At 34.2% G+C, this 21,171-nt stretch overlaps 1 protein-coding gene across 2 annotated transcripts in view; it reads left to right on the top strand.

Moving 5' to 3' along the window:
- The window catches only part of Reck (reversion inducing cysteine rich protein with kazal motifs), a 78,924-nt gene that overhangs the window by 17,193 nt on the left and 40,560 nt on the right, over positions 1–21,171 (top strand). The window contains exons 3-6 of one of the 2 annotated variants that reach the window (XM_046457402.2): positions 4,487–4,561; positions 5,468–5,504; positions 8,387–8,472; positions 10,228–10,275. In XM_046457402.2, coding sequence (XP_046313358.1) covers positions 4,487–4,561; positions 5,468–5,504; positions 8,387–8,472; positions 10,228–10,275 — 246 coding nt within the window. Of the gene's footprint in view, positions 1–4,486; positions 4,562–5,467; positions 5,505–8,386; positions 8,473–10,227; positions 10,276–11,393; positions 11,496–21,171 lie in introns of those variants that run through there. The other variant, XM_046457404.2, reaches the window with a different exon arrangement.

Below are 21,171 nucleotides of genomic sequence, written 5' to 3'. Positions count from 1 at the left end.
TTTCTGACTTTTTACTTTGTATCTTGAGGTTTGGCTTCTTCTTACTTTTCCTACTGAGGTTCCATAAGGTTAATAATTGTGAAGAGATGTCTCGTAATGAAACATCTGCAGTAGGTGAGATCTGGTTTCTTAAAATCTGGAATGTTAGAAATTCCATAATTTAGCAAATCAGTTGAATACTATAGTCACCCTAATAAAGAACATTCTTTTCTAACCAAGTTCTTAACTAATTGAGAAATAAGACAGATAGGTCCCAGAGTAAAACTTTAAAACTAGTTACAACAGATGTTGAATGTGGCTTTATCTCTAGGCACACACTAAGTGACAGAATTTGACTCACTCCCAGAGGAAAAGAGGTAAGGACTGGGTTGTGTGTGTTCACTTCCTCCTACAATTTCAGCAGTCAGCTAAGTCAGACATTTAGATCATGGAAGGAGTGAGGAGTATAAAAAGACGCCTGGAAAGTTAAAACTAGTAGAGCTCACACCAAATGGAAGGGCCAGTGGTTTATAACAGTCAACAAAATAAGTGTGATGATTTACTATGAGTCTGTCAACATTGTCTCAGGCTAAAGGTAAGGGTTCTGAGATCTGAGAAAAGGCCCTTAGCTTTTAAAAAGAAGAAGGAGAAGGAGAAGGAGAAGGAGAAGGAGGGGGAGGGGGAGGGGGAGGGGGAGGGGGAAGAAGAGGAAGAAGAGGAATAAGAGGAAGAAGAGGAAGAGGTATTCTAGAGCAGGGACTTTTGCTCAATCCCCCAATGCTTATAACAGTGCCCAGTATTGAACATTTTCAAAAATATTTCTAGATTGATTGAAATGATGGGGCTAAAAGTCATACTGCAGGGATTTTATTTTAATTTAATTAAAAACTTTAAATGTATTATGTACTCTTTCAAATTTACAAAAATGTATTCAGTTTTTTTATATATCTTATGTCCCCAACTGTATTATAAAAATTCTTCAAATATAAGGATTATGTCTTACTTAAGTGTTGTATTTAGGCCCTTGTTTATGGAAACTGATCAGTGAGTGCAGGTTGATTGGTGAACAAATGAATGAAATGAAAGAAAAAAGTTGGAGAAATCAGCCAGGCACAGTGGTACACACTTATAATTCCAGTGACTCAGGAGGGCAAAACAGCCTTGGCAATTTAGTCCTCAGCCCTTCAAAAAATGAAGGGCTGAGGACATAGCTCAGTGGTGGAGCACTCCTGGATTCATTACCCAGTACTACCAAAAAAGAAAAAAGTTGGATGTGTCAGTAAGTCAGTGCAGAAAATGAAAATTTGGTTAGATGGGAGGACCTTGCTTGTTTGAAGACAAGGGGAAATGAGTTATAAGTTGAGGTAAAAAGAAGTTCTTAGAATTTAAGATTATAAGCCCTGTGGTCTGATTATTTCTGCCTTGAATGGAGTATAAGTGTGGTTATAATTTTTTTTGGTCTGATGTGATTTATATAATAAAAGTATCTATTCTAGATATATATTCATCTTTTTTTTTTAAGGTGTGATTACCTGTTTAGTAAAAAAAAGTAACTGTTTGGGACTGGGGTTGTAGCTCAGTGGTAGTGTACTTGCCTAATGAGTGAGGCATTGGGTTCGATCCTCAGCACCACGTAAAAATTAGTGAACAAAGTAAAGGTATAAAAAAATAAAATTCAAAAAAAAGTAACTGTTTATATTTAAGTCTACATTATTATCTAAAAGTGTATACATTCTGGCTTCTTTTAGCTAAATGTATTCCTAATAATTAGTATATTTTTCTTAGGTTAATTCATTCTACTTTATAGAATCATAGTTTTAGAGAAGGGACCTGATGGATTATCTGACTTTTAAATTTTGTTTGTTAGCTATTCAGATAACTGGAACATGAGACTTAAATTTTTTTCCCCTTATGTTCTAAGCCCTGTACTACTTTAACATGAATTATTTCATTTAATTCTTACACCAAGCCCTTGAGGAGGTAATATCATCTGCATTTTATAGGTAAGGAAATAGAGATATAGAAAGTTAAATAACTAACCAAGGTCCCCAAGCCAGTGATTTGAACAACAGGGACTCAGAGCCAAGTGTGTCTAATTATATACTTATAATTAGTGAACAAAATAAAGTCCATTCTTATAGCCACCAAGATATAGCCATCTCCTATAATACAAAGTAGGGTGCCCATTTATTCAAAGTATATTATTTACAATCTCAGTTCCATGTTCTTTCCATTGTCCTAACCTGTTTCAAGTGCTTGGAGGTTTTTTGCTTTTTTATTTGTTTTTGCCTTTGGTGTTTTTGAGAAGAAATGTTGAGGAACAAGGAAATGAGTTTGAAAGCATAGCTTTCCTTCTCTGTGCTTCTTTCTGTTCCACTACCAAAGTCAAATAGTTTCTCTCTTTCTCATTCATTTTTGTCTGTTGTTGTTATTTTTTAACCATTTTTTTTTCTTTCACTCGTCCTTATCTTTTTATAATGGAAAATTGCAAATATATATGAAGGAAGTATAATGAGCTCTGTATTCAGTTTTGGCATTATTAAGTCATGACTAATTGCATTTCATTTAATCTCCCCCCCATACTCTTTCTATCCCTCCTTCCCCATTATATTGAGGCAAATTTATATTGAAGCAAATCCCAATTGTTCTGCCATTTGATTCATACAATTTCAGTTTATATCTATAAATTATACATATTCATTTTTTTAAATATAGCCAGGCTGGGGAGTTTGCTCAGTGGTAGAGTGTGCCTAGTATTCATAAAACTCTGGGTTAGATCCTTAGCACTGCAAAAATAAATAGATAAATAACCAAAGTACCATTATTTTCTTTGAAAATGTAATATTCTAATAATAGCTAGTTATTAAAATTTCTTAATTATTTAATAAAGCTTTTTAAAATTTTTTTATCAATTTAAATGAGAGGTATACATTGCAATTGGTTGTATGTCTTTTAAATATCTTCTTTTTGTTGTTGTTTTTTGACAATTTAAGAATAATTATTTGAGGGTCTTTTACCCAACAATACTTTTAAAATGACATACTAATTACTTTTCTTTTAAAATTTTTTAATTATTATATGTATTTACTTATATTAATTATACAAATTAATGGGTTCCACTGTGACATTTCCATACATACTGATAACATACTTTAATTATATTCACCCTCCCTATTACTTCCTACTACTTTCTTTTGCCTTCCTTCTCCTTAAATGTCTTTTGATATATAGATTTCTTCTAGTAACTTACTTGATGAATAAATTTGATCATTTATCCTGTAGAGTTTCCCACAGTCTGTACTTTACTGTTCACATCCATGGTGTTATTTAATGCATTCCTCTTTCCTCTATATATCTTAGTAATTAGTTGTTAGATTTAGAGCAGAGCTATCCAACAGTACTTTCTACATTGATAAAAATATTCTATGACCACATGTTAGCCTCTGGCCACATGTGCCAAGTGAATACTTGAAATGTGATTAAGGAGACTAAGGAACTGGTTTTAATGTTATTTAATTTTAATTGATTTAAGTTTAAATTAAATAGCCACACATGACTAACAGCCATCTTATGAGACAAATCCAGAGGCTTGATCAGATTGAAGTAAGGTTTTATTTTTGTTTTGTTTGTTTGACATTTCTTCCCATGAATGGTATTTTGTATCTAGTTGTCACTTTTCATGATGTTAATAGTCACTTTTAATTACCTAAATGTTTTAATTCACTAGATATAAAAAACTTGTGATATTCTATCTCTTTTTACTTCTTAACTATAATTAGCAGTGTTGGAGGAAAATGCCAACTAACTAGAACATTAAATCCCTTAGTATTCATGGATTAATAGTCTCAACTATTTGCAGATAAACATGAAGGTCTATCTGATATGTGTAATTATTTCTAATTTACTGAGACACCAGAAGTAACTATATTAATTTAATTCCTATAAGGCTGTGAGTCATTTGGCCTGGTGAGTGAATCTTGTCAGCAACTCAGGATCTTTAGTGAAAGATGGCTTTGTCTTTATTTCATAGAGAATTTGTGTGCCATATGCTATTCACAAATTTCATATTCATCAGAGTCAAAGATATGATACTGTTTATTTTTTAATTGTCATCTGTTGACTAAAAGCATTTGTAGAACAGTTTAGAATAAATTTTTCTTTTTTTTTTTTTCTTCCCTTTTCTTCTCTCTTAATCTCTTCCAGACCCACTCCCAACAGGTTTTCTCCACTTTGGGTCAATAGAAAAGGGTCTAGACTTACTATTTTGGACTTTTTGATCACTTGCCAAATTAACCAACCTTTTAAGAAATGTTACCTCAGCTTAATTTAGATGCTTCCAAGGGTTTTCCATTTATAAAAAGAAGCTGGAAAATATTCTGAACAACTGATAAACCTAGAGGATAATAAATTTTACTCCTTATTTCTTATAGCCAAAAGACAAAACAAACAAACAAAAAAAGCTCTACAAAAACCTTTTTTCCTCTTTTTTGTTCCTTTTGTGAAATAGATTTTCTCCTCAAAAAGTGAATCCCGACTAAAACATTTATTACAACGAGCCCCAGATTATTGCCCTGAAACAATGGTAAGTCCTACTTAAACTATGAAGGTTTTTGTCTATATGAAACTAATGAGTTACTTTTAGATTAGCATAATTTTCAATGTGATTGTGGTCAGGGTGAATTATTAGATTTAGTTAAAATATTAGATTTAGGTAAATTTAAAAAAAAATCTTTACACAAATTGTTTAGATAGAATATGGTCTTTCATCTTTATTGTGTATTTTAGGATGTAGGAATAAAAGCAAGTTTAAATATAAATGTATTTCGGCCTTTAAATTTCACTGTAGTATTTTATTTGATATTTTGTTTTATGATTTTATTTTGATTAATTTTATGAAAACTATAGTAAACTAAATCTTATTTATTTTGATTTTTAAAAATTGGAAATAAAGGAACATATGCAGAATATTATTCCTGTATTTCCATTTTCTGGCATACTGTAGATCTGTTGCTTGCCTATCTAAATCAGATTTCTTAAAATATTTCCATTGCTTGGACTCTTCTCAGTATTTGGGATGCTCTTGAACCAAGACAATAAAGCCTGAGCTTGCATGAAAGAACCTCTTTTTATATATAGTGCCTTTGTTATGTGGAAGGGGAAAAAAAGATGGTCAGTCTGATTGACATGTTTTCCTTAAGTTACTCAGGAGACACTTTTGTCTCTGTTCTTGGAAAAACAAAGAGTATCCTGAGTAACCAAACCCATCCTTAGTACTTTTAGATGGGAAAACAGGAAAAGAGTAAGCAATATTTGGTATCTCAGCTTCTTTTCTTTCCTGAATGATGTGCATTTAGCCTTTGAGCATTGATTATATGGACCCAGCCATAAATAAATTAACCATACATAATTTCTGTAGAAATTATCTTTTTTTTTTTTTTTTAATAAAAACGGGTTATCTACATAAGCCTTTTGGTGATTACAATTTCAGGTTGAAATCTGGAGTTGTATGAATTCATCTTTGCCAGGTAAGCAGTAGAAAGTATGACATTTAGGGGTTGGGGTCGTGGCTCAGTGGTAGATTCTCAGCACCGCATATAAATAAATAAAATAAAGGTCCATCAACAACTTAAAAAAAATTAAAAAGAAAATATGACATTTAGTATTTAAATTTTAAAAACTTATTTTGTGAATATAAAATCTGTCATAGACCAATAGTGTAATTTGTTCTCTGGAGTTTTTGTCCTTGTCTTCCCTTCCACACCCAAATTTTCAAATGTATAATTTATTCTCATCCATTCAAACCTTTTATACTCTTATCTCCACTTCTACCATTCTTGGAAACTATTCTTTGAAAGATTACCAGGATTTCTTGATTTGTGCTTTATCTCAGTGTTTACTCTCTGATTTTCCCAAACACTTGCTATTATGACTCTTCCAAGACCTTGGCCTTGGAACCTTATTTTCTCATATCTTTCTCCTTTTACCTATCATAAGGACTATAATTGTTCCTCCATTCAGTGCTTTTCGCTTCTCTCTCCACACTTACTGTGGTGATGTCATTCCTTCCCAGAACTTCCCAGAACATATATGTAATATTTTGAACACAGAAATACCTGTACTCTTGTTTGCTTCAATTAAATTAATCAATCTAATTTGTTTGTGACTTATAGACATCTCTTCCTAGATTCTTCATCCAGATGGTATCTAAAGTGCAAATCCAAAATTAGACTCATAACTGACTCTTTTGTGACTAGAAAACCCATAAGTTTTCTTTGATTCCCTTTTCTTTCCAGTTACATTAACTCTTCCCTTGCAAAATCTTGCAACTGTCTTCTCTATTCCTAGTTCAAGACTTTGTTATTTTGCTCTTGGGATAGAATATTATAATAACCTTATGATTGATGTTTTAATACATTATATACATCTTTCCTGTCCTCTTCAGAAAGAATTCATCAAGCAATATCCACTTCCATTGGAATAAAGCCCAAATTTCCTATCCTGGCATTCATGGTCTTCTAAAATTAAGGCTCATTCTAGCCCTGGTTAAAGCCAATGTCTTGGGGTGTGGGGCTGGGGAAGGGGGGGTTATACCTTATGTCTCTCTGAATTCTGGAGGCTACCACATTCTTTAAAGTTTTGTATTTCAGACAAATTGAGCTGTTTGTCTTCCTGGAATTGTCCACCCCCTTCCCTGTTTTCCTAGTTATCTCTTTACCTAGTGTCCTGGAATTTATACACATACATACACATTCTCCACACATACAAACTGTAATCTCCATAAATAAGTCATGTGTTTTATCTATTTCATACTTTCATAGCCCACATAACACTGAAGAGAGTACCTTTTCTATATAACTACTGAATAAATGTAAAATATGGTTGAATAATATTTTCTAATATTACTGGATACATAGAAACAACAACACTGCATTATTAATAGCCCACAGAGTTTATGACCTACAAGGTTTCTGTTCATAATTCTTTCTAACATGTGAGAAATTCTGAATAGCAAGTAGCTAAGATTTAGAGGAAACCATACTAGACAGTGGGGCTAGATAGAAGTCTGTGCCCCTTATGCATTAAGAACACATGGAGATGAAGAAACGTATAATGTGCAGTATTTTTAGTTTTTATAATTGATGTGGTTTATAATAATCAACTTCAGTGCAGTTTATAATTATACTTTGAGAGCTTTGTCTATCTATAAACTGTTTGTTTTGCTTAATGTTTTTCAGTAGAATACTTAAATTTGTTGTATTAAGTCCTAGTTTCTTGTTACCTATTGCCTTGAATTCCCCACATTTTTTTTAAATGTAAATAATAATTTAATGTAATGCAGATGTTTATCTGTAGATCTGTGTATTACATAGAAATGGCATAGAGCATTTTTTAAAGCAAATAAAGGAAGATTTGCAGCATTCCTACAAACATGTCTTTTCTCCTTTCATTGTTCACTTGTTTTTTCTTTTCTGTTCCTTCATTCATTCATTTCCTCCTTCCTTCCTTCCTTTCTTCCTTTATTTATTTATTTTTAATACCAGAGTGCACTCTACCACTGACCTACATCATGAGATCTTTTTTATTTTTTTATTTTGAGACAGGGTCTTGCTAAGCTGCCAAACTGGCCTTGAATTTGCAGTCCTCCTGTCTCAGCCTCCTGGGTTACTGGGATTAGAGGCATACACCATCATGCCAGGCTCTATAGTTACTTCTTATGTTCCCTAATTTTATATGAGCAGTCAGTCATTTTTTTGACATTTATGATCACAAAGGGTCTAAGACCATATTAAAAGCCTTTTTGTAATTTTATAATCTTTTGATTTCAAAGTACTTTTGTTAGAGAAATAGCTGCTGTGTATAAATTGAACCAAAATAGTACATAGTCATTTTGCCATGATTAAGTGTGCCCTTCAAAGTCAGGACTACCTCACAGAAATTGTTCTTGCATATATCCTAAGTATCATTATTTAAATAGCATCATAGGTTTTTACTCTTCTACATATATAATATTTTGAACACAAAAATACCTGTACTCTTGTTTGCTTCAATTAAATTAGAATCTTTGCCTCTGATTCAGTCTATAAAAATAAGAAGAGGCCTCTCCATTACTTTCCTGTCTCTATGTGTCCTCTAATTGAGTGGGAATGACTTCATAAAGTTTAGGTTGAACTGAGAAAAGTCAAGAAGCAGAAGACCTGGTAATTACGCTTTTTGGGACCCTAAGGAGACTGATAAGCACTGGGAGTTAAGGGTGAAGGAAAGGGCTTAAGATTTTGATGCCCTGCTATCTGGGTGAATTTTCCTGTGGTCATCCTCTTTGACTTATAGTGGTTTCCATAAAACATTTTGTTGTACTGTTTGTCTTTGTTGCTACTTATGAAAAACATTTGAACATTTTGTTTTTAAGGTGTGTTTAAGAAGTCTGATGGCTGGGTCGGCTTAGGTTGCTGTGAACTGGCTATTGCCTTGGAATGTCGACAGGCATGCAAGCAGGTAACACCTGGCAATCAGGCTTTTCTGCATCATGAAGTATAGTTTAGATTACTGTGCATATGTTATACAGTTAGCTGTACATATTATTTAGGCCTTGCCTACTTTATTGCGTTGGATAGGTGACCCACAGAAACTGCAAAGTTTGTCGTTTCTTTTGTGGATCATTTTCTTTTAGATTTGTTCTTTTTTCAGTTATGGCTGCTACATGTAAGATCTTCATCCTTCTCCTATTCTTTCTTATCTTACTTCTCTCTGCCGTGCAAAGAAAGAATTTTATAGGAATCAGGGCCTTTCACGCTTTGTCCATGGTCATGCGGAGTCAATGCTGAGTGTCTCCAAATAGTCATGTAACATTTGCATATGCTTGGACAAAAGAAGTTGACACAGTTGACCTATTTCATTTTCATCTTCCCTTTCTCTTTTATCATGGCTTTACCCTGAGCATGTTCTCATATCTCTTCTCTTAACCTAAGTGGTATGTGACTCCTACAGTGAGTTATGGCTTCTTTTTGATTTGATGTATCTCTGGTCCATTTCAGGCTAGGTCCTTGAGTTCTTCCTCACTGCATATTTTTATAGTGCCTCCCTGGAATGGGAAAAGTCACCACCACCAGTCTTCTTCACTCCAAATGGTGGGAGTAGACTTAACTAGAAAACTAATTGTTTAGATAGTGGTTTAATGAACATAAAACCACAACTGGAAATTGTGGTTTCTTCTTGTAGGGACTGATCTCTTAACAAAACTATATGAGACATGGTGTCATCTTCACTTTTACACAAACCAGTATGTACCATAGCCTAAGCAATACTCTTTGGGTAGCACATGAACTAGCTATATGCGTTCTCCTTTAGGCATTAGAGTGAAGCTGAGTTATACAAGATTGTACTGTAATGGGTCTAGTGAAATATAAAGCAATTATCAACCCATTCTGCTTTCGTTTCCCATCCCCACCAACTGGCTTATTCTGAATTGCATGGGCTTAGATGTAGGAGGAAATGAAATAAGGGACTAGAGTCCATGGCTCTGAAATTATGTCTTTAAATGGAGACTAATGTCATGTAGAAGATTAACTACTTTTCAGCAGATTTGTTTTGCCTTGTTTTACATAAAAGTGCATACTTTCATGTGTTTCTCTGAATATCAGTTTCTCATCTATAAAGGTGATAATATCTTTTTAAGCTTGTAAAAGAATTATATAAAAGGAACTTTTTTTACTTGCCTGACATAGTACCCTTTCTTTCTTTAATTGTCCTCTCGACCATACATGGCCCTTTTCTGAGAAAATTTACTCTGTAAGTTCAGTGTGAAAACTTTGAGTATACAGGGTTAAAGAAAAAGCAAAATATAAGGGCCCTGGCAGAGCTTCACAAGAAAATTTGCTGTGGCAGAGCTTCACAAGAAAATTTGCTAGAATGGAATCCAGCTTAAAAAAAAAAAAGTCCTCTGATTTACATTTCCTTCAAAGTCATCTTGTTTCTGAAATAACAAAAGAACCATGTTATTATGTGAGATTAAAACCATAAAAGTTAGAGTTAGGCCCTAGTATACTGAATAGATCCTAGAATGATGTTTGTTTTAAGGACATTGTATGAAATTTATTGTGTTTTAGGAACTTTTAAAATATCTGATTATAAGATTTTTCATGATAAAATAAAAAATACTACACTGGCCATTGACATACTAATATGTGCTCTTTTTTATCTTTGCTAAATAACATGTATAATAAATTAATGGAGAAATGTGTTGACTTTTAGGCATCTTCAAAGAATGATATTTCCAAAGTTTGCAGAAAAGAATATGAGGTATGCATTTTATTTAACAAATATGGGTAGCCTATTCAGATATTACCAGAATTGACAAAAAACACTTAAATTTCAAAAGTGAGTTCATTTTTACACCAACTGCCTTCTACTTTACAGAAAATTTTGCTTTGACTAAAATGTCATTGCTTTGTTTAGAAATGTATGTCTTTAATTAATTTTGGTATTAATTTTAAAGAAATGCCTTAATCTAGCATACAAAGTTTTTAACCAAAATATTTTTATAACAAAGCAACTGGTTTTGCTAAGACTGTGAAATCATTTTTCTTTGGTTCTGTATCCTCTTTTTACCCCTTTTCTTATCTCTTGACCTATCTAGGTATTCCTTTTTTTTTAAATCTCTGTTATAAATATAAACAAAAATAAAATCACACTGCTAGTGTGCATAGCTTCAAACTTTTCTAACATCTTTCATTTGAGGGAAAATACTAAGTTACAAAGGCTGTGCTAAATTTGAAACTCTTGTCTCCCACTGATGGAATTTCAAGCACTGTGGTGTCTAGATAGAGAAGATACTAGGGCAGAAGTAGAGAAGGTATTTTCTGTCAAGCAGAAGATTTTCCCTGATGTGAGAAAGACTCCTTTTGGGGGCTAGAAAATGCTCATTTTCTAGAACCCCATTGTTAAATGAGATAATTTTATAGTTTTTTGTAGTATAAGGTGATGTAATTAAGGAGACTTAAGTGCACATGCCCCTCATTGATCATTTTTATATCTAAACATTGGGAGAAGAAAGAATAACTCGTAACTACTTCTAGATTATACTTCTGATTTTTTTTCTTTTCTTTTCTCAAAGCCTATAATTATCTTTCTTAACATTTTTAAACTGGAAAATCTTATTTATCTTTTGTTTCATTGTATTGTTGGCTAAGTTATATCTGTTCCTCTGAAGACAGATTTCCAAATAGGCTATAGCTCTTCCCTGTTCTTATTAAAGAAGCCTTGCTACCAAGAAGTAAAAGGTCTTCCCCCCCCGCCCCCCCACCCTTATCTCTCTACCTTTGATGTGACCAGTTTGGGTTTCTCTTGAACAAAGTGGCTAACTATGATAATTCCTTCTTTTCTCCTACATGATGTCTGACACTGTCCATCTCCTGTAGCCTGTCCTCCATAATTTTAGTGTGCTTCCTTCTCTTGTCTGGATTTCTGCATTGCCCTAGGAAGTCTACCAGTATGTGTTGATGAAGGACGGGACAGGAAAGGTAAGAGAGACACTGTCCTATGATAGAAATAAGAACAGTTCGGTTTTCAGTCAATCCTCCCTTACTTGAATTAGAATTAAGTAACCATTCTCCAAGAGTCTATATGACAAGCAGGTTCTTTATTTTTATATTAAAATCTGACCTCCCAAATTATTCAAGATAATGTAGACTCAGTTTGGTTTTTTATGTTACTTAGAAACAAAGAGGCAGGAGCACTTATACAGGATAAGATTTCTGCATTATAAATCCTAAATAACAGTAACTGTTCAAGTCTACTAGCAATAATGACTACTTGTTGTAAAGTAAATTTGGTGTAATACAGCCTGTTTTCTCATTGGTTTTTTATCACTATCCAAAACGAGGCTTTTAATATCTTTTTTCTGGAGTGGTCAGGGTTAAATTCTTAGATATTTAATCCCTTTCTTTAGGCTTATAATTTTAAAGGTAGCATTTCCCTTAAAGGATGGTTTTGCGTACTTTGATTCAAGATTCAGAGAGTTGGTAATTACATTTGGAGGAGCTTAAATTATCTTTATTGGAAAGATGCTACAGAGTTCCTTTTGAGGAGTTTTCCTAGAAATTTACTTATGTGAATAAAGTTTAAAAAATGGTAATGCTATAGCCAGGCACCATGGCACACGCCTATAATTTCAGCTACTTAGGAAGCTGAGGCAGGAGATCTCAAATTTGAGGCCAGCCTCAACAACATAACAAGATCTTATCTCAAAATGGAAAAAAAAAAAAAAATGATGAGCATCTAGCCCAGTGGTAGAACACTGCCTGGCATGTGCAGATGTGTAATACTGGACTAAATCCCCCATATTACAACAACAAAAAAAAAAAAAAAAAAGAAAAGAAAGAAAGAAAAAAAGGAAAAAAAAATTATATTGCCATTTAAGATTCTGTTTTGTTCTAACCAATGTAAGATAAACAAGTGAAATATAAAGCATTGTTACATCTGATATTTATAGAGTGTACTGAGAGGCTGTTTTATATATTAGAAAACACAAACTGGAATTAGTCTTAGGTTAAAATTCTGATTAAACTACTTATAGCTTAACTTCAAATACTAGACAGTTATAGCTAATTGAGTGAAATTAACTAAAATATATGTTGCACTCATAAGGGCTCGGGGAAATCCAAAACAGAACAAGCATGTTGGGAGTTAGCAGGAAAAACTTTGCAAAAGAGAAAGACCTGAAAGGGTTGGTATAATTTGGTTGTTAATAATACCATGGCTGGACACAGTCATGCACACATGTAATCCCAGTGGCTAGGGAAGCTGAGGCAGGAGGATCGCAAGTTCAAAGCTAGCCTTAGCAATGGTGACGCACTAAGCAACTCAGTGAGAGTGTCTCAAAATAAAATACAAAATAGGGCTGGGGACGTGGCTCAGTGGTTGAGTGTCCCTGAGTTTAATCCCAGTATCAAAAAGTAGATAAAAAATAAGACCATGGATCAAAGGCACATTAGCAAAAAAAAAAAAATGCACATAGCTTATGCAGGGAGCAAAGAGAAGAAGCCCTGTTTGGGGCTGAGAATATGTGCTTGGAAAGATCCTGGAAAGATGACATTTGGAGGCTCCACTCATTATTAAATAGAGGTGATGATGATTTGGTAAAAAAAAAAGATTAACATGACAAATTGCAAAGCCAGTATTTTAGAAAGCTTAAACTCTTAGTTTTGTGCAGACTAAGTTTTAGCTCCTTTAAATCCCTAACTTAGCTAAAAATATATAAGGTCAAGCCAGCAATAGGATGATGGCAATAGAATCAAGTATTCAAGAGTAAGTCAAAGATTTGAAGACAGAATTTAACTGGATTTGTTATAATGTTTTGAATGTGAGAGATGATGTTCAAGGAGATATAATAAACATTACTAATCTTTTAAGCCTAGTTCCTTGGCATACATTTACTATTTTCCATGCTTGAAGGCACTGTATAGATCTCTTTCTGGCAATAGGGCAGACTTGGTATCTAGACCAGTCCTCCAGATGAAAGCAATTTAAAATGCTAGTTTATGGGGCTGGGACTGTGGCTCAGTGGGAGAGCACTTGCCTAGCATATGTGAGGCATTGGGTTTGAGCCTCAGCACCACATAAAGATAAATAAAGGTATTGTCCATCTACAACTAAACAATAAAGATATTTTTTTAAAACACTGTTAAAATGCTAGTTTAATTTGCTGGAAAGAAAGTATGGAATTCCCAGACCAAAAAATAAGACAGGAATCCAGAAAAGAGCACTAAAAATGACATTAGCACTGAGGATATTTGATGAATAACTTCTATAGTGTTGTAGCTTCAGAAGTCAAGAGATATATCTTTGGTTCTGATCAAAGATGGAAAACCTAATAATTGTAGTACCCTCTGCTTCCCACCTACAAAATTGGGATCCCAAAGGGGCTACACTGTCAGTATTAGGATAATCAAGAAATTTCTTTTTAAAAAAGAAATATGTTCATTTCCTCCCCTTCTAGGGTCCTACAAAGAAAATTGCTTCTCTCAAACATTAACAATATAAGCTGGCCTTCACTTGAGTTTGCAGCCCACATTATACTGAATATTGATACAACATCAAACTGAGAATTTATTTAAAGTGATTCTAAAGTTTATTTAAAGTGTTTCTAGTGGCTCTTAGGTGCCTGAGACAAACTAACATAAATCCTTTCTGGGGAATATGTTCTTATTTCAGACATCTTGAGTTTTCATAGATAAAGTTCTAAGAAAAATAAACAACTCATGTGTAAATAAATCCCCAAATTCACCAGAAAACAAGTTTCATCAAATGAACTAGCAGGAATAATGGTGAACAGAATAGGTCCTGAAAATACTTCAGATATAGAAATTATCAGATGCAGACTATAAGATGTTTTATGTATTTAAGAAATAAAATACAGTGAGAGCAAGCATAGTTGAAAAAGAATTTCCAGAAAAAGCATAGTTGAAATAAAAACACAATGGATGGATATTGTAGCAGATTAAATACAATCAAGTTAGTAAATTGGAAGGTAGAACTGAAGTTATGGAAAAGCAGCACAGAAGGACATAAAGCTAAACGGTAGTTCAAGAGACCGAACAGAGTAAGACTCATCTTCTCATTGAAGAACTAGAAGAAAAGTAATGTGGCAGAGGCAATGTTTCAAGAAGCCCAACAAATCCCCAGCCGGATTTTTTCTTTATACATTATGGATACACATGACAAATCGTAAAAGCAGTCGGAAAAAATGACATTGCATTCAAAGGAGACCAACAGCTGATTTCCCAGTAGCAACAAAGGAAGCCAGAGATCAGTGAAATGATACTTACATGCTTCTGAAAGAAAGTAAACATCAACCTAGATTCTCTTACCACCAAAAATATTTTTCAAGAAATATTAAGATATTTCCAGATCCTTGCTAGAAGTGCTTCTCCAAAGAAAGTTTTGAAAGATCTTGTCCATCAGAAAATTATTTGAAATGCAAAAGGGAATGTGAGCCAGGCATGTTGGCACACGCCTATAATCCCAGCAGCTCAGGAGGCTGAGGCAGGAAGATTGCGAATTCGGAGACTCACTCTGAATAAAGTACAAAAAGTGCTGAGGATGTTGCTCAGTGGTCGAGTGCTCTCAGGTTCAATCTGTGATACCCCCACCCTCAAAAAAAAAGGAAATGTGAAAGTAGAAACCAGGTAAATTAAAACACATATTTTATAAAATAATGGTAATGAATTATTGGATTTCAAATTGAGAATTAAAATACACACAGCAACAATAGCAGATTCATTAGAAAGGCGATTAAAGAAATTGAAGCATTTTGAGTATTAGGTCCTTTTAATGTAAAGACCCATATTTCTAAGGTGATTAGAAATACAGGACTAAATATAAGGAGAGATGTCATGCCCGAAGTGAACCTTGAAGTAACCCTTGAACATTGAGGGTGTGAATGAAAGTTCCATGAAAGAGAGCTGGGTTTTGAAGATTGCTTCATTAGGGAACTGGAAGAGAAGGAGCAGATATGGATAATGGCAGTTCAATGACCAAATGAAATGACTTTAGTTCAATGACCAAATTGAAATAAGATGTTCCATAAAAAGAGAACTTTCTATCACTGGAAATGTACAAAGTCTTATGGGATTCACACATTGGAGAGGGAATTTTAGCAATGGATAGGAGATTCAAATAATGTTCTTCCAGTTTTTCAGTTTTCATTTTGAACAACACCTGAGAGTTCTTCCTTCAGTACTTAAGAGTACTTCTTTGAAGATTACCTGTTTGATTAAGGTCACCAAACTTTGGTCTATAAGAAATGCCAAAATCAATCATTAACTTAATGACTACATCAACATGTTCAAGTGTCATGGGAATGAATACTCAATTCTAGATTCTCCTTACATTTTCACAAGTGCAGTCCTTAGCCAACCTAAGTATTGCTTAGGCCATGTGAGATTTACAAGATATGCAATACTAGAACCTGAGATCATATTCAAAATATTCAACAGTTGGCATGACAGGCACAAACAGAGCAGATGCTAGTTATATACATACAGCCATACAAGTGCATACTGGCTGATTAGAGCTAAAGTAAACATGAACTTGATGTTTTCTATGAAGTGAGACAAAGTAGAGATTCTTTTTTAAAATATATGCCTCTATATATGGGAGGGGATAGATTTCTTTCTTTTTTTTTTTTTTTTGCATAGTCTTTGTCCAAATCATAGCTGTAAACATTTTCTTTTGGCCACCAAATGTAATGATTTTTAAAAATTTTTCCTGATCATTGATAGCTGTTTTCTTCCTTGAGTATCAGAATAAACATCATTAAGATGATGTGAGACTGGTACATTTCCAGAGACCTGGCAATGGCTATAAAGTAATAAGATAAACTTTATTTTTGGATTCATAAACCATTCCATACCTTAAATGTCAGACATTACCTGCTACTTTCTTAACACAATGACCATAAATATGAACACCTTTCCATTTGTTGCATGATCCACTGAAGTACTTTGCCACAAATTTACTATCAAACTTTTACATTTTTACTTGTTTCTTCTTTCACAGATTCTTCTCTAGGATTTCCTTCATATTCTTTTTAGAAATGTCATTGTAATTTCTCTCCTTTAATTCCTGGCTTTCTTCATTCTAGTTATTTGATGTTATTTTATTAAGAAAGGTGAGATATTATGAAGGAAAGTCAGTAGGAGTACTTTGTGGGGACTTATTTTTAATCTTAAGGCAGTTAAGTTTTAAGCTAAATAGTTGTTAATACAACTAAAATATTGTTCTGCCTTTGGGTTCTGCTTCTGTGAAAATGATGATAAAATTAAGGCTCTGAAAATATTAAAAAGAGACTCTTAAAACCACAAAAACACTGTCAGCCTTGAGAATTCAGAGGCCCTACGTTCAATCCCCAGCAATCACGTGCTACTTTGTCCCAACAAAGCCTTCAGGACCTAAATATAAATAAAGTGTGTTTAGTGAATGCTGAGGAAACTTCAAGAATTGTTGGGATAGCTGGGGATGTGGCTCCGTTGTTAAGCACCCCTCGATTGTTAAGTACAATCCCTAGTACAAAAACAAAACAACAACAAAAAAAGAATTGAAGACTGTGAATGGGAGACTTTGTAAATGGTAAGATGCTATGCAGGCATGCTACATCAGAGTGGAGTAGAGCCGTTACCTGCAGCTGATGAGCTCCAAAAAGAGCGAAACCGATAAGGTCCTGCAGTACTGGCTTAAGACGGTATAAAACCTTGATTATGTTCTACTTGTAGGTTGTTTTGTTTTGTCATATTTGTATTGTTGTTTGGGGAGAGGAGTAACTCCTATTTAGTCTCCTTGCCCTAGTATATTTTCTAATTCATTCCTGTCTGAAGTCATCTGAATGAGAGCATCTCCTAAAAGAAATCTGATCAAGTTAGATTAGTTTGTGATCTGGTCTAATTTTAAATAGCCAGGGTTTTTCTACTAGGCAATCTCACCTAGTCCCATAAGTTGTTTTGTTTTGTTTTTGTGGTGCTGGGATTAGAACCCAGAGCCTCATTCGTGGTAGGCAAGTGCTCTGCCACTGAGCTGTATCTCCAGCACAACTCCCATACCTTGCCTCCATAGGATGACAACTCCAAAATCTTTTTCTGAGCTCCTGAATAGGTTTAACTTTGATGTTCTATTGAAGCAAGGAGCACATCAACCAAAATTGATTGATTTCAAATTAACCAAATTATTATTTTCCATACATTCTCTACTTCTTTCTCTCAAAAGTGATTCCTTTAAGGACTAATTTGATTGTGTCACTTCCCTCCTTAAAATTCTTCAGTGGCTCCCCTATAAGATATAGTTCATGCTTCTCAGCTATTATACCAAGCTTTTCTCAATCTAGCCCCTGATTCTTCCCACCTTTACACTTTAGCAGCACATTACTTATAATTTTCCAGGTTGTCCACGTTTTATTTGTTAGTTGTACTTACACAACTTGTTTGTTTTACCTGGAATTCCCTTTTCCAAATCCATTTTCATATATTCCTGTCCAGTAGTATACTGGAACTGACCCCTATCAATTAGAAAGAACGGATTGTTAAATATCTGGAATTTTGCAAGCCAGTTTGTAACTTGAAATCAGCTATCAGTGAGGGTATTTATACCAAGAACATCAGCAAGCACTATACAAATCAGGACTTTTTCCCCCAATCAGTTAATTCCCCCCAAGAAAGCTGGTCCCAACACACCATTATCCACTGGCAACCTTTGCCTCAATTCTAGCTTAGATAGTAACTCTTTCTTTTTTTTTTTTTTTTTTTTTTTTTTTGTGTGTGTGTATGTGTGTGTGGTGCTGGGGATTGAACCCAGGGCCTTGTGTATGCCAGACAAGCACTCTACCAACTGAGCTATATCCCAAGCTTAGATGGTACCTCTTTCAAACTGTTACTGCTCATCCCTCTTCTCTCCATACACATAAATTTGATTGCTTCATCTAAATTCTTAGTTTATGTGTTTCTTTTTAATATCAAATTCTGAGTTCCTGGAGCAGAGTCCATATAGTTATCTTTGTATCTGACTTTCATTCACTCAACATTCATTAAATTGATACACTTAATATATGTCAGGGACAATTCTCCGGGTATAAAGATGAAAAATTTTAGCCATTGTCTTCAAGAAGCTCATAATCTAGTCTGTAGAATGAGGAAAAAGTTAGATAGACCATTAAAATACAGTGACACAAGTGCAATTTTAGAAATCTATACAAGACACATTGGGACCTGGAGGGAAAAAACCCTACTAAGAGCAATGGGGAAGTCTTCACAGAGCAGGTAAGACAAAGGATGAGTAAAATGTTGTTGACTGTAAGTAGCTGCTACAGTCAGTACTTATAAAGGCAGAATTATATTTATAGGACTTTCTTCCATTCTGAAAAACTGAATTATATACGGTTAATTTTTAGGTAGAAATCCTATATGAATATCTAATGAATTAAACTATCTTTGAATAGAGAAAGCACTGAGTACTCTCTATTACATTATACAGTAATGTTGTATATTAAACCATCTCAATACTCTGTAGCCTAAAACAGTAACAATTTATTATTTCTCTTGAATCTAACATCTTGACAGTTCTGATCTAGCCAGATTCAGCTAATTCTAGCTGGGCTCACTCATTTGCAATGAACTGACAGGTCAGCCTGAGGCTATCTGTATTTTAAGATGCCTTTGACTAAGGCAGTTTAGTTGTCCTCCATCTGTCTGTCTCATCTCTCCAGCAGGTTAGCTCTGACATCTTCCTGTGGAGGTGGTAGGGGTGCAAGAAAAGAAGCCGAAACATGCAAATATGTGTTTAGGCCGCTTCTTGCTTTAAGCCAAAGCAAATCACATGGCCAAGTCTGAAGTCAGTATGCAAGAAATAAATACAAGAAAATGTGAAAAATTGGGGCCACAGCTGCATTCTATCTACCACAAGCACTTCACCTTTTCAGCCTAGCATTTGATGGGCTGGACTCCTTAAATGAAATGCAGACTTCAAACTGAGAGAAATTTCAGTTCATCTGTGAAAAGCAAACATATTTTTATTTACTGAGGTCTATGAATAGAGCAGACCATTTACTTTTTTTTTTTTAGTTGTAGTTGGACACAATACCTTTATTTTATTTATTTATTTTTATGTAGTACATCGAACCCAGCACCTCATACGCACTGGGTGAGCGCTCTATCACTAAACCACAACCCCAGTCCCAGACCATTTACTTTTAACTAGTAGTCTAGTTGAATATATTGAGAGTAGAAAGCATTAAACAACAATTCATAAAATGTATTTTTTTGGTATTTGTCCAGTGAGTAAAACATCCAAAAATGCAAATCAGCATTTTTTTTGCAAGATTCACATCATCAATATTTGTTTAGTTTCCATCATCCTTATCTTCAGTGAGAATGGGAGAGGGCACTGGATTAACCAGTCATAGATGGGCAGTAGACAGAAAAAGGATTGAAACAAATGGAGAAATATTAGAAAAGCATCAGTCACTGAAGTGGAAGAGTGGGTGGCTAAGGACAGAAAGTAAACCTTCAGAGCCAACTTGTGGATTAAAGGTTAGACCATCAGGGTCTACTTCCCCGTGTACACAAAGGCTCTTCCCCTGCCCCCAGAAGGAAGTCAATGTGATAAGTTCCTTCATCTTTGATTCCTTTCCATTTTTCTGCCAAATTTGCCCACATGTTATCTGTTCCTGGCACTAGAACAAAAGAGTTTTTTGTGCTTCTCTAAAACCAAGAAAAGATTTATTTCACCCATAATTTAAGATTCTGATGTAAAAAAATAAGAGACTTGTCAAATTGATTACTCTGTGGGCATAATTAAACCTTTTATTGGCTGTATTTAGAAAAATAATCCAGACTGTCCTCACAATCCAGTGTCATGGAAGAACACTGGTGGGAACAGTCTGGAGGACAGCCAGACTTTGTTTACTGTGTACATTTGGCTCTCCAGCTGGATAGTGAACACCTTGGGATATTAGGTTCTCTTTGGATCCCACCAACTCCAGTATGCTGACATGTTATTTGGTTTATTATCTTGGTACCCCTGTAGTTTTGGTCTATTCTCAAGATGAGTGGATTGAGGGAGGCACATTGGGTGTGATATCAGTAATCAGAAGGAGAAGCTCCGAGGTGAATATACTTCCTGCTTTTGCCACCAGATGGCAATCAGACATTTGAAAGACTTGAGAACTGGCTAACTAACTCTAAGATTGGTGATTTAAGAAACAAAGAAATATAAGTTAATGCTATAATTTATTATGTATATATCTTAAGTCCTGTCAACTAATCAACAACAGCTTAAGCAGTGAAAAGATAGAGTTATCTGTAGTAAATTTAGGAATCTTTCATCAAAGTTGAATATATGCTCAATCTAAAATAAAGACCTGTCAAATCATGATGGGTGTAATAGAGAACTGATAAATTCATCAATATTCAGGATCAATACTTTTACTCTAATATGCTAAAATGAGGGAATATTCTTTTAAACCTTGAAATTAAAGATGTAAAAATGGGTGGATGTGGCTGTGGCTCAGTGGTAGCCCACTTACCTGGTATGTGTGGGACACTGGATTTAATTCTCAGCATCACATATAAATAAATAAAATAAAGTTCTATCAACAATTAAAATTTTTTTAAAAAAGATGTAAAATTGGTATTCATGGGCTGGAGTTGTGGC

This window comes from Marmota monax, unplaced genomic scaffold (genome assembly GCF_021218885.2).
Source record: "Marmota monax isolate L192 unplaced genomic scaffold, Marmota_monax_Labrador192_F-V1.1 WCK01_AAM20220418_F8-fsc00069, whole genome shotgun sequence".
Lineage (NCBI taxonomy): Eukaryota > Metazoa > Chordata > Mammalia > Rodentia > Sciuridae > Marmota > Marmota monax.
This window is presented reverse-complemented; position numbering and strand designations above follow the sequence as displayed.